The sequence below is a fragment of the Scleropages formosus genome, chromosome 7 (assembly GCF_900964775.1).
Source record: "Scleropages formosus chromosome 7, fSclFor1.1, whole genome shotgun sequence".
NCBI lineage: Eukaryota > Metazoa > Chordata > Actinopteri > Osteoglossiformes > Osteoglossidae > Scleropages > Scleropages formosus.
In genome coordinates, this window is record NC_041812.1 from 11084598 (window position 1) to 11098885 (window position 14288).

Below are 14288 nucleotides of genomic sequence, written 5' to 3' on the forward strand. Positions count from 1 at the left end.
TCCAGCCCCCAGGTGCAAACCGGGTGGGGAGGTGGGTAGACACCGAGGATGTGAGATAGATTGTCAGAGAGACCTGGAAGTGTTCTCCTTCGCCTGGTTGTGCCCTCAGACCTGTGTCCTTCAGGTCTCGCTGTCCATCTGTGTTGTCCTTGTGGAGACCCACAAAACATGCCCCACTATCAAGGTGTCTTAATGTGACCAGATCCAGAACCCTGATTACGAAGAGCAGGATGAGCAGAAATGTGAGGAAGTCGGAGGGCCGTGGCGAAACGGGCAGCGAATTAAATGTCGAAAATATCGAATGGCTCCTCGCAGCTGTAGCTGTGAAGTGCAGCATGATTCCGGCATGTTCCGCTCCCCCGCAGCAGCGCTTCCCGCACCCACGCTGACAGATCCCGTCTCTCGTTCCCCTCTGTTTTGAAAAGGGGGGGCAGCCACGGTTCGGTACTGCCAGATGGCGCAAGATACTTCGGCACGTACCGCCACTGTGACCAATACCAACATCGACATCAGTGCCACCATCACTAATACCAACGCTGCCACCATCAACGCCGCCGCTTCCTCCTGTCAACATGCGGCTCGGGTCACCCTAGAAACCTCCAGATCCGTCTGGATCACTTAGTCTGTGTATTTATGCTTCTCTGACATCTGATTGGTTGATTTTGATTAGGGAATAGCTAAAAATAATGAATCTAATATACGAGCAATGATGCACGTAATAACTGAATACATAACACATATATGAATGAATGTAATAAATGAATAAAAGTGCGGTTTAAAGGTGCGCCATCCAAATTTGTAGGGTAGAGGCGCACGGTTCTCACACACACGGTGCGTGGATACGAGAATGGAACTTGCTGGAGCACGTGACTGTCGTCCCTGGCAACGGGAGTTTGACTCACTCTGCGCGGAACGGACTGCGTAAATCCTGTTTCCGTGGCGCTCCTTGTGTGTGAAGTTGCGTAACCAAAGTGCAGCAGGTCGCAAAGTGGTTAGAGTCGCTAACTTGCGATCGAAGGAGCTGGGTTCGAATCCCACTTGCTGCTGTAGTACTCTTGATCACGGTACTTAGCCTGAATTTATACGGTAAAAATGACCTTGCTGCATCAATGGGTGAATCAGGGTAAGTAGCTTTGTGTGCCAAAATAATATTGTAAGTTGCTTTGGCGAAAAGTGTCAGATAAATGAATTAATATAAGTGCATCTCTCTCCTTACTCTCCTCATTCGTTTATCTCCATCTCTTCTCCGTTGCTCCCTCCCTCTGTCCCCGATCTGTTTCCATGGTAGCGGGTGGGTGGAGGCATCCGTCCCTGGAAGCAGATGTACGCTGTGCTGCGAGGCCACTTCCTCTTTCTGTATAAGGACAAGAGGGAGGGGCTGGCGCAGGGCTCCGCCCAGGCGGAAAACGAGCTGCAGCCAATCGGCATCAAGGCGTGTCTCATCGACATCTCGTACAGCGACACCAAGCGTAAGAACGTGCTTCGGCTCACCACGTCGGATGGCGAGTACCTCTTCCAGGCGGAAGACCGCGAGGACATGCTGTCCTGGATCCGGGTCATCCAGGAGAACGGCAGTGTGGACGAGGAGGTAGGCGGGACCTGAGGGAGCGGGGCGTGGGGGCAGGGCGGACGCCGGCAAGGTGATTTTCGATTGATTACGAGGCTTTTTCGTCTCATGAAGAGCAGCACTGCTGTCCTGAGCCTCTTCCATCAATGGTTGTCCAGTGTCAGACGAGACGTTTGGATGGACAATAATAAAAGATTTTTTCCACACTATGGATTTTAATTAATTCCTTCGCAGGCGGAGGACTTTCGGGAGCTTAGACCTGCAAACTTTTGGCCTCAAATTGCATCCCGTAACTGCTATACCGCGGTACCTTCCGCCTTTTCAGTCACAGTCTCATTGTATTGCCAGTCGTACAGATGGCGGCAGACCGGCTGCTCAACATACAAACGCAACTGAAACATCATTTCTCTGTTTGCAACTCGTTTTGTTCCTCTGTGTGTGTGTGTGTGCGCGCTGCCCGCAGAGTGCAGGAGTCACGAGCCGAGACCTCATCAGCCGGAAGATCAAGGAGTACAACACCATGATGAGGTAGATGGAGAAGCGATGGGTTCCCCACTGGTGCATGTTCTGAGTGTCGCCATGGGCCTTATGCTCTGTGTGTGTGTGTGTGTGTGTGTGTGTGTGTGTGTGTGTGCACGTGTGTGTTTCAGCCCGACCAGCGGCAAAACAGAGCCCTCCCCCAAAGTCTCCAGACAGTCTCTCAGCATCCGCCAGACACTCCTGGGCGCCAAAGGGGAGGCCAAGGTGTCCGGTGGAGCTTTTCCAAAGCAGGACTCGGAGAGGAAGCTGCTCCACAGGGGTACGGCGCCACCCCCCGCCGCCTTCTCTCGGTTTCTTTGACCGGGTTGCGTCCGCTGTGCTCCTCACGCTCTGCCGCCTTCCCCCCCCCAGATGACGTGAGCCCGCCCAAGGACAGGGCTGCCTGGCGGAAGAGCATCCCCATCCGCATGAGGAAGAGCTCTGAGAAGAAGCCCACCCCGGGCGTCACGTTTGGCGTGCGGCTGGACGACTGCCCCCCTGCGCAGACCAATCGGGTGAGTCGCGGGCCAGAACGGCCTACGCTGGGGTCACGTTTTTTTTTTTTCATTTATGCCGCAGTTTGCGCGTCATCTGCTGAGACTTTAAAAGAGATGTGTAGATGGAGAGATAGATGGATTCATAGATAATGTTATTAAGCACAACTCAAGTGCAGTGTAGCTGTGAGACAACGCAAGGCCATTAGGCCATTACTTACAGGTATATACATTTACCTTTATTTATTTAGCTGGTGCTTTTTTCCAAAGTGACTCCCATGTTTAGCTGCTTACAAGTATTTATCCATTTATACAGCTGGGTAAGTACCTTGCTCAAGGGTACTACAGGTGGAGGTGGGAACTGAACCTGCAACCTTTGGGTATAAAACCAGCAGCTGTAACCTCTACGCCATATGTGTCAAACTCAAGGCCCGCGGGCCACATCCGGCCCGGCGTGTAATTATATCCGGCCCGCGAGATCATTTTATATATTATTGTTATTAATGGCCCGGCGATATGAAGCGCTGGTAACACAATAAACTACAGATCCCATAATGCAGCGCTTCAGCTGCCTTGCCGAACATTTCCCGCGTTAATCAAGTCTAGCTTATGATGCTGCAAGTTATTGCGAAGCTAGCCCTCACGATGCCGAAGAGAAAAGTTGATTCTGAAAACAGAGCCTTTAAAAACCGATGGGAGGCTGAGTATATGTTTACTATATATTTTTATGGAGAGCAAAATCTTTTGGGATATTTAAAATTTAAGTTTATTTTTTATATAAAATGACATAAGAGTAAAGAAATTAGAATGTTTGTTCTTTTAACGTTTACTTTAGTTTATATTTCTAACTTGTATAATTTAGACAGGATATATTTTTATGGAGAGCAAAATATTATAAGTTATTTAAGGTTTGAGTGGATTTATTCCGGAATAATATTCCTGTCTGTTTTTATTCATATTTATGTTCAAAAAAGTTACGTTTTAAAAGTTTTAAACTTTAAAGTTTTAAAAGTTTAGTTTTAGTGTGTTCAATAAATGTTTATCCTGTTCGGCCCGCGACCTAAAGTGTGCTTTGGATTTTGGCCCCTGGCCTGTGCAATTGAGTTTGACACCCCTGCTCTACGCTATGCTACTATGCTGCACTCCTGGGCCAGCTGGTAGCATAGTGGTTAGAGCTGCTCCCTCCCCTTGGACCCAAAAGGTTATAGGTTCACGTCTCACCTCCAGCTGTAGTTGGAATAAATAATAAAAACCAGCAAACTGCAAAAACGAAAAACAACAGCTATTTTAAGAATCAGCGCTGATGCCGTGTGTGTGTCGCGCTCCCTCCTCGCAGTTCGTGCCCCTCATCGTGGAGGTATGCTGCAAGCTGGTGGAGGAGCGTGGCCTCGAGTACACGGGCATCTACCGCGTTCCCGGCAACAATGCCGCCATCTCCAGCATGCAGGAGGAACTCAACAAGGGTCTCGATGACATCGACATCCAGGACGACGTGAGCGTTGGTCCTGCATCTGCATCTCCGACACAGCCCTCTCTCCCACCCGGCCGCTCCCGTCCATTTACTCTCCCTTTCTCACCTCTCATCCAGAAATGGAGGGACCTCAACGTCATTAGCAGCCTGCTCAAATCCTTCTTCCGGAAACTTCCGGACCCTCTCTTTACAAACGGTACCTGTCTGTTTGCAGTGCACTTTTACATCAGTTCTGCCCGCTTCGTTTGCTTAAACGCTTCGAAATGTTGCTTTGCGTTGCTTTAATACATCTTTCATTAATTTGAAAATACTATGGGTGCATAGTTATGTTAATAATGATTTGCATTCAGTAAGAAAAGTCTCTCCCATAAACCTTGATATAAATGACATCCGACGGGTTATAGCAGGAAGTAACATCCATTGTGAGAAAGTTGTTGTGATTTTAGAAAATGTACTAACAGCACCATTTAGTAGAGAGTATAGAAATCATCATAGTGCTGCACTGGTCATGTGTGGTCAGTAATGCATTATTATTATTATTATTATTATTATTATTATTATTATTATTATCCATTCATCTGGCTCTAAGGTAATTTGGCTCTGGCTTCATTCATCTTTCTCCAAGGTAATTTAATATTTGTGCACTAAGCTGTCTACAATCATTTACCTATTTATACAGGTGGGCAATTTTTACTGTATCAATTCAGGGTAAGTACCTTGACCACTGGTGCTGTAGCCGGAGCATTGATTTGGACCCCGGGTCCTTTGAGTGCAGAGCGATGGCTCTAACAACCCTGCCACCTGCTGCCCTCTGCATATGCCGAATGGTTTTTTTTGTCTGATCTTATATGTCTAATGTGTTATTTTCGTTTTTAGAAAAGTATTCCGAATTTATTGAGGCCAACAGAATTGAGGATCCGGTTGAGAGACTGAAGATCCTCAAGAAGCTGGTGAGTTAATGTTGAAATGACCAAACGAAATATTTCAGATGAGCGTGCGCCTGGAAGATGACTCAGTCGCGCTCTGCTTCCAGCTCCACGAGCTGCCGGAGCACCATTACGAAACGCTGAAATTCCTCTCCGCGCATCTCAAAACGGTGTCGGAAAACTGCGAGAAGAACAAGGTACCTGTGACCTCGAGCGTCAAGGGGCGAGAAATAAATACTTAATGGCAAAAAAAAGAGCTTGAACGGGGACTGTGTCGAGATTGAAGATACGCTCCTTGCGCCACTTGCATTTCTTCCCGTGTCCACCAGATGGAGCCACGGAACTTAGCCATTGTGTTCGGACCCACCCTGGTGAGAACGTCGGAGGACAACATGACCCACATGGTCACCCACATGCCTGACCAGTACAGGATCGTGGAGACCCTCATCCAGCACGTAAGAGCCCTCGCGGTGCCTTTGGTTGCCTCGCGTCTGTCCTCAAGAGGGGGGCGCTAACGTATCGCTCTGCTCCTCCGCAGTACGACTGGTTCTTCACCGAAGATGGGGACAAAGAACCTACGGTGGGTGTCCGTGGGTTCGAACCCACGTGGCTAATGATCCCGGTGGGGGTGGCAGGGGGGATCGTCCGGCCAACCTGCCTTATGGGACGGACTCCTGAGGTTTTGGTTGAAGCTCCAGCGGGAGCATTGCTGCACATTTTACAGATGGTGTGTGTGCGTGCGTGCGTGCGTGCGTGTGCGCGCGCGCCTGTGCGTCTGTGCATGCTTGTGCATGCAGACACTAATTTCAAAAACTCCGCCCCCCCCATCCCTCGCACGCAGACCGTGACCCAGCCAGAGAGTGCGGTCGAGTCCCAACCTGTGCCAAACATTGACCACCTGCTGACCAACATCGGCCGCACAGTCCCCTCCCCTGGAGAAGTATCAGGTAACTTACCTGGACAAGGCGACCTTTGGGGTGGGTTAACCACACTCTTCTACTATACTTACCGGTGTGTGTGCGTGCGTGCGTGTCAGAGAGAGAGAATGTGAATGAGGCCTGAACAATGGATGTGAATGACCAGTGCACCTTTTAGAATAGGAGTGCTATGATAATGCGAAGCGTGCGTGTGTGTGTCTGTGTGTGTGTGTGTGTGTGTGTGTGTGTGTGTGTGTGAGAGAGAGAGAGAGAGAGAGAGAGAAAAATGTCCATTTGTTATCGCTGATGTTTATCATGTAAAGATGCACATCGAGGAAGGAACCTCCTTCCCTTTGCTTGTCTTTAGAAACATCAGAGTTGAGCTGAGATACTGTTTGCTTTGCTGATTATCATACAAACTGTTGCAGCCCTTTTGATGGCACAGAAATATGATTTTGATCCATATATTCATTTCGCTGTTCACTGGCTCCTCCACTTATAAGCAGAGTTTGGCCCAGAAGTCTATTGGTAACGCATTTCCTCTGTAATCCAAAGTTAAATTACTGTAATTGAATGCTTTGACGCTTTAAAACGTACTTTTATTCACTGACGTTACATTCTATACAGATCTTAAACATAACGATAATAAGTATTTGTGTCACATTTTTTGGTTACAGCTGCATTAAACTAATAGGAAAAAAAATACAATTTGCACAGATTCATCCCAGAAACATGTACAATATTCCTCATCTTGTTATTGATCCCGGGGGGGGGGTGCAGCGGGCTTGGCCGGGTCCTGCTCTCCGGTGGGTCTGGGGTTCGAGTCCCGCTCGGGGTGCCTTGTGGCGCACTGGCGTCCCGTCCTGGGTGCGTCCCCTCCAGCCTTACGCCCTGTGTTGCCGGGTTAGGCTCCGGTTCACCGTGACCCTGCTTGCGACAAGTGGTTTCGGACAATGTGTGCGTGTGTGCGTGTTATTGGTCACAGCCAGTCAGGAACACTAGACACCAGCAGTGAACACTGTGGGAGTGAGTTGAATTGCGGCTGTCCCACACTTTCATTGTGTGTGGTTGCTCTTTACTGCCACCTGTTGGCACAATAAAAAAGGTGAACCGGTCATGTTTACTCCACTGCAGACAAAAATTTCAGAAAAAAAGGCAAATGAAAAACTAGTTTAAAAACAGACTGGGGAAAGTTTGAATCCCAGACATTCATAACTTGCCCACCTGTAACACAAGGAGCCAGTGTAATAGTTTGTGTAATTTTTATTTTCCATTTAGTCATGTATTGTTTCTTTTCAACGATCGGTAGCTCTGCTTTGTGTTACTTTCTCACCGTGTTGTTGAGTTGACTTTTCCACGTTTTTCTCTTATCCATCCATCATTTTCTTCCTTTTCCTTCAGTTTCTGTGCCCGCTGCGTGTGACTGATCATGCCTGTTGTTGCACTAACCCAGCATGTTCTTTCCCCCCAAAAAAAAAACGATGCTCCTTCTGTCTCTAGTTCTTCCTGTCGCCCCTCCATTCACACACACTGATGTTGCAACAGGCCAAGTGGGCGGAGTCTATCACACGGTGATGTCACTCGTGGACTCTGTAGTGTCTCTGATGGACAGCTGGGACTGTAGCAAGAAGGACGATTGTTCTCCGCAGTGTAGCTGCCTAGTCTGCAGGAACCCTCGATTCCTGTAAACCGGAAAAGCCGAATCAGTGAAATCCATTTCCTCATCTGGTGTGCGATCCATCAATATTCAATAATACACGAGGCGGAGAGCTGTAGTGCTTAACGTCTCAAAGCTTTTCCTGCTGTTTCTTGTTGTCTCTGACGCAGTCCGCGAGGATAAGTAGCATGGTACGCTCCGTGGGTCGCTGTCCGTCATGTAGCATCCAGTCACATGTCCCAGGGGTGCGACGGGGGCTGAGCTACCTGTTAATTATGCAAATGAACCCCCGTGCGAAGGGGGACAGGACATCAGCAGTCCTGCTCTGTCGGGCCCCCGTGGCCTCAGTGGCGCCGCTCTTACAGCCGCGCTACCTTTCATAACGTTGCTGTTCCTCGATCCCGTTAGCGACCCCAACTCTCGATTGTCCTTAGACGGATAGCCGTTAGCGCCGGTGGGCTCAGCTGGCTCGGTTCGTCAGCCCCTTCCTCCCCGCCGTCATGTCTGGCCTCTGTGGTTTTCCCCCATAGCTGCTCTGTAGATGTTCGTTTGGCGTCCTGTCACTTCCTCCTGCCTCCATGAACACACACACACACACACACACACAGAGTGACAGTTCTCCACAGCACACAACCACTCTGGAACTGGACGCACACTCATTCTGTCCTTAGTTTTAAATTGATTCTGATCACTGCAGACTTATTTCCCCTCTATTTAGTTATTACTCAGTAATAAAAAAAATTCTCATTTCACTTAATAATGACAGGAAGTAGCCATGAATTTCACGACTCATTTAAAATCAGAGCGCATAACTGGATATGTAACATTAACGTTTATTTATAAATTACTTAGCATTAAGCCGCATACAATTTATTCATTTACACAGTTGGGCAATTTTTACTGTATCAATTTAAGCTAAGTACCTTGATCGGGCTACTGCAGCGGGAGATGGGACTCGAACCCGAGTCGTTTCTGTGGAAGGCATCAGCGCTAACCACTACACCCCCTGCTGCCAAAGTGTAAAAAATAAATGTTAAAAACCAAAACTCACCACTATTATGTCAGCATATAAAACATAAAAAAATAAGGATATTCAAATCCTTAAAACTGGTGATTTAAATGGACAAAATATGACAAATTACCGCTGATACCTTAAAGTGTTTAGGAAGAAAGATTTTCCAGAAGGTGAGGGAAGGATGATTGTAGTGTTGGCTGGGTAGATAAATACCCCCAACTGTGTGAAACGATCTCTCACACACACACACACACACACACACACACACACACACTCTGCGGTACTGCCCTCCCCCAGCCTCCCTTTTCTGTTGGCTCTGTGTTGGGAAAGAATACGCCGCCTGGTGGCTGTGGACTTGAGTGTGTAACGTGCCGCTCGTGGACTGGTGTGCATGATGTGCCGCTTCCTGTGGTGGAGTACGCATCGGGTGGTCCCGTCCCCGTTACCCGTAGACCGGCCAATCACAGCTCCTCTCTCTGTGAACTCTGACTGCAGCCGTGCTGCCCCCCCCCCCTGCCCCCGCCCCCCGTCCTCTATGGTGTGCTGTCTCCTCCTCACCTGGATGGCTAAAAAAAAAAAAGCAACAACAAAAAAAACGCATCCCATCCCAGGCACTCACTCCTTTTCTCATTCTGTTCCTTCCAGATTCAGCCACTAGTGACTCAGCCAAGTCTAAGGTGAGTTCCCACTTAGGTTAGTCTCTGAAGTCCTGCTTAGCGCCGCCCTGCTGGCCAGGAGGACTAAGTGTATCCTCCGAGCCTCGACAGTTGAGGTTGCGACCGATGGAAATCCACCTGCTGGTCTGTGTTATTCGTTTGCCAGACTGCAGGGAGAAAAATCCGAAACTGCAAAGTACAGGAAATCAGTTTTGACATCAAACATAGTTTTTCCCATCAATACGCTTGACAGAGATTTGAAAATTACACAGGCTTCGGCATTCTGCTGTCCTTTACAAAGCAGCCTCTCATCCTTTGAATAAACGATATTGCTTTGGTTTTTCTAGTCTGGAAAAAGCCTTTAAATTGATCGTTTCCCACCTTGATGTTCTCATCGATGCTAAGCTGCTGAGTTCCATTGATCAGTTGCTAAATTTGAAAGAAAAACAGATGAACACAATAAGAACTTGATGAAGGCGTTCCTTTGTTCTGTTAATGCTCATGGCTCACTCGCACCTTTGTCTGCTTGTGAAACCCCACAGTCATCACATCACTAACAGTGTCGTCAGCCCCCGCTGTGGTTACATCCCTAACGTTGTGGTTAAATTCTCAACTTGTCTTCTAATGCTGTGGCCACACCCCCAAGTGACATGGCCACACCCCTAATGATATGGCCACATGCCCTAGTGCAGTAGTGTGTTAATGTTTTGGGAGAGATGAATGCAGTGCTGTTTTTATTCCTGTACCGTTGTTTCCTGTATTTATGGGCCCCCATGGTTGCGTCCCTCTCCTGCAGGGCTCCTGGGGGTCCTCCAAGGACCAGTACGGCAGGGAGCTTCTGCGCTCCTCTATCTTTGCCAGCCGCAAGCGCAAGAAGGCCAAGGACAAGGCTCCACCCAGCAGCTCGGACGACGATCTGGACGGCATGCGGCCCCTGACGGAGCTCTGCACCCTGAGCAGCGACGCGTCCCGACTCCCAGACGCCGTGCCCGTGACAGGGGGCGGGGCGGAGGTCACGGTCGTTGGGGCCAGCAGCCAAAAAGGGGGCACGAGAGAGGGACAGAGGAAGGACAGAGAGCAAGTCGAAGAGGTGGGGTCCAAGGGCAAGAAGGACCAGATCAACTTCCCGGCGAAAGAGGAAGCCCCGCCCAATCCACCCTCCCCATCCCTCAGCCCCAAGCCCACAGGCTCCCCCTCCCTCAAGTGCCACCTAGTACCGGTGCTGTCGGACCCCCCGTCGCAGTGCGATGAGACCACTTCAGACCTTGGTACGATGAACAGCACCAGCTCCCAGGCCTCGGTGCCCAGGAGTCGGCAAAAGAAGAGCGCCCCTCATGTGGCGGCCGACGTGTGCTCCATCACCTCGGACTACTCCACCACTTCTTCTATGACTTTCCTGACGGGGCCCGAGGTGCAGTCGGTAGCCGAGAGTCGCGGTGACGAAGCGGATGACGAGCGCAGTGAATTAGTCAGTGACGGGCGGCTGGCTGAGACGGACAGCGAGAGCGATTTCCCCGTGTTTGCCAGCAGGGGGCGCTCAGGGCCGGATGGTGACCCCGAAGTGTCATTGGCAGACCCGCAGCACCTCAGTCCCATCCTCGCATCCGGAGTGCAGAAGGTGAACAGCGAGTCATCCCTAGAAGGGGGGTCGAACGACGTGGATGCTGGCGGGCTGCCCCGGGGCCAGGAGGTGCAGAAGGGGCGGTCCACTGGGAGCCTGAGCTCCTCCTCCAGGAGTGAATCAGAAAAGCAAGAGCCACCGTGGCGGCTAAGGATCACGGACCGGCTCAAGGTTCGCCTGAGGACCTCGGCGGATGACATGTTCGGGGTTGGGACGCAGAAGACGAGGTCCTCAGAATCACGGAAGAATAAGGGCATCCGCCGCAGACACACCATGGGCGGGCAGCGTGATTTTGCCGAACTGGGCGGGGTCTGTGACTGGAGGGGGCGTGGCCAAGAGGTGGAGCTCTCGGCCATGGACAGGTTGAAGCCCAAGTGCAGCTCGCAGGACTTTTCCATCCGGGACTGGATTGCCCGGGAACGGTCTCGCTTCAGCAACCCGGAGGTGAGCCTGGGTGGGCCGGCTCCCATGGGGCTCCTGGATGAGCCCCGCCCCTTGGCCTCCCTGGGAGCGGAGCAGGTCAACGGGGAAGGTCCCGAGAGCCGGAGCTCGCTGATGGACCCGGCAGTGGATGGGAACCCTCACAAATTGTCTGGGTCACACGTGGTTCGCTCCAGATTTTATCAGTACCTGTAACCCAGGGACGTGCATTTGTATCTTCGTGGGCGTGCATCAGAATCAGTGACCGTTACTGCACATAAGTGTTTATTTTTGTTACGTGCACTCAACAAGGTTATAACTGCAGCGTCTGGATGGAAAGCTGCAGTCATGCCACCTTTCACACCGCGCGGGGAGCCAACGACGAGTGGCTGGGTGTCACCATACTTGAAACAGGAAGTTTGCGGAGTCGCTGAGTGGTGAAGCCTGTAATCGGTGGACTTGTCGGGCCACGGTGTCAGTATTACCGAAGAAGGATTTGCTTTTAAAAAACCCTTTTCTACCCTTTTATAGGGTCAAGTGGGGTGTGACTAGGAGGCCGGGCCTATGGTTTCGCATCGCCCCCACACCTCCCCAAAGAATGTATGAGCTTACTGCAAAACAGGCTGATCAGCTCCTCGAGATCCTCAATTTCAACGCGTGTGTGCGTGCGCGTGCGTGTACTCGGTTGCTGAAGTGTGCCATTGGCTGTGCGGAGGCGCGCGGCTCATTTCCGCAAGTCAGCTGCGGGGGCGCCATGAGCAGCAGCTGTGACGCATGAAAAACACGCTTTCATATCATTTTACGATGGGGGAAGCGAGCGGTGAACCCCCCAGCTCGGTTTACGAAGTTGTGACCGTGAGCTCGTTCTCCACTGGAATCGGAAGGAAGTTGGAGGGAAAGTTGAACCGGCCGATCTTCTAGCAAAGGAAAGTGCCTCCCGTTTAATTGGCTCGTGGTTGTTTCGGTGCCATGTCTGCCCATTGTGAAAATATATAAAATTGTACTGTGAATGAAAGAATTTTAACTGAATCATCCCGTGATCACGAACAGAAAATTTCTTGAGCTTCCGTTCTATAGGCATTCCACCCAGGTAACTGTTTTATAACGATAGAAAAAATACTTTTTTGGATTTTACTGGATCTTAGATTTTAAATATTGCTGTAAAGTAACTTAAATGTATATATTTCGTGTTTAGCTGCTCCGTTTTTTCCTTGTCCTTTCTGTCGACAGCTGCCCGTGTGCGTGTCACACAGGTGTGCAGGTTAGGGGACCCTGGTGGGAACGGAGCCCTCGATGGTCGTTCTCGCCTGTGGACCTGCATGATAAGATTCTTCCGGAACACCAGGCCTCTGTTCCACGCTGTGTATGGCTATGCAGGGGTCTGGGCTCGTAAAACACTGGAAATAAAACCTTTGTCATTGTGCCTGTCGTGTTCTTTTATACATACAGAGGATGTGCACAAATCTGTTTTTGACGCACTACTTTACACTTGTTTAACTGACACTTTTCTCCAAAGCAACTTAGTGTTAGGCTACTAACAATTATTTACCCATTTTTACAGCTTTGTAACTTTCACTGGCACAATTTAGGGTAAGTACCTTGCTCATGGGTAGTAGAGCTGGAGGTGGGATTCAAACCTGCAACCTTTGGGTTCAAATGCAGCAGCTCAATACTCTACTCTACTCTACTCTACTCTACTCTACGATTTAAATTCATGCACTCACAGGTCAAGAAAGCATCTATCTTTTGGTCTATATACCTGTTTGTCTGTTTAACTATGTCCATATCTACCTCTATTACATTTATTTAGCAGATGCTTTTCTGCAAAGCGAAATTCCAATGAACTCTATGTAGTGTTACCAGCCCACACACTTTTTTCACCACGGTGACTTACACTGCTAGCTACACTACTTACACTGGGTCACTCATCCATACATCAGTGGAACACACTCTCTCTGTCACTCACACACTGCGGGTGAACCTGAACAGCATGTCTTTGGGAGGAAACCAGAGCAGCCCCAGGAAACTCACGCAGACACCGGGAGAACGTGCAAACTCCACACAAGCTGAGCGGCGATTGAACCCACATCCTCTCATACCCCCCAGACAGTATGAGACAGCAGCACTACTTGCTGTGCCACCATGCCACCCCCTACATACATGCATAACATGCATAACCGAGTGACAAGTTTTAATACGCTGAACTTTCTGACTTGAGGATCGTAGGTCCTGTGAAGGGACCAGTGGTTGTACCTTAAAGGAGTGCATTCCACTGGATGGACTTGGCAGACTCCAGCCATCCACATCGGACCACAAAAAATCCATGGTTTTCTGACAGGATTGGGTCGAATAGCAGCAGATAAACGGCAGTACAGCAACAGTCTTTGAAATAGGTTCACGTCCCACTATGTCCATCATAATGACCATGTGGCTCAATGTCCACTCAGGCAACCCTAGACATGAGTGTAGGTAGGACTGAAACTGGATTAAATTAAAATTGCGCTTCTTGTACTGTGTGACAGATCTCTTGATGCTATTTATGAATACAATGCACTCAGTTTTTAAATATTTTTCCAGTGAGAATGAAGTTTGTGTAAGATTGTGAAGTCTTGGTTGAGCTCACGTATAATGTCTTTGTGCTTTTTTAAATAAGACTTCCTACTAGAAGCTAACTAAATGCAATGCTTGATCTTTAAATTTAGCTAAATTAAACTGAAGTCTGGCTTGTAAAATAGACATTTTAATCATTTAAGTTTTTTAATTAATGCGTAGACATTTTAATTTTGCAGAAAGTGCTGATCTGGTTTAATTAAAAATGTATGTATAGACGGATTAGAGATAATGTACAGCCCAAAGCAGTGTGTGTGTGTGTGTGTGTGTGTGTGTGTGTGTGTGTGTGAGATTACATGGGTGGATTTTCCTGTTTCCCCTTTCCAATCTTAAAAGCTGCCAGAATGTTAAATTGCTCTTATGAATTTGACGTGTTCAAAGCTGAAATGTGCCACTGCAATTTGAGAAGTTTGTA

At 49.1% G+C, this 14288-nt stretch overlaps 1 protein-coding gene across 4 annotated transcripts in view; it reads left to right on the forward strand.

The window, feature by feature from the left end:
• The window catches only part of LOC108937587 (rho GTPase-activating protein 21-like), a 57326-nt gene extending 44545 nt beyond the window's left edge, over positions 1-12781 (forward strand). For 3 of the 4 annotated variants that reach the window (XM_029253479.1, XM_029253482.1, XM_029253481.1), the window contains 13 exons: positions 1289-1588; positions 2031-2095; positions 2218-2366; positions 2459-2601; positions 3917-4072; positions 4169-4247; positions 4928-5001; positions 5085-5174; positions 5307-5432; positions 5516-5557; positions 5819-5924; positions 9212-9243; positions 10019-12781. In XM_029253479.1, coding sequence (XP_029109312.1) covers positions 1289-1588; positions 2031-2095; positions 2218-2366; positions 2459-2601; positions 3917-4072; positions 4169-4247; positions 4928-5001; positions 5085-5174; positions 5307-5432; positions 5516-5557; positions 5819-5924; positions 9212-9243; positions 10019-11479 — 2823 coding nt within the window. In that variant the 3' untranslated portion in view covers positions 11480-12781. The remainder of the gene's footprint in view (positions 1-1288; positions 1589-2030; positions 2096-2217; positions 2367-2458; positions 2602-3916; positions 4073-4168; positions 4248-4927; positions 5002-5084; positions 5175-5306; positions 5433-5515; positions 5558-5818; positions 5925-9211; positions 9244-10018) is intronic. The other variant, XM_029253483.1, reaches the window with a different exon arrangement.
• The last annotated feature ends 1507 nt before the right edge of the window (positions 12782-14288 follow it).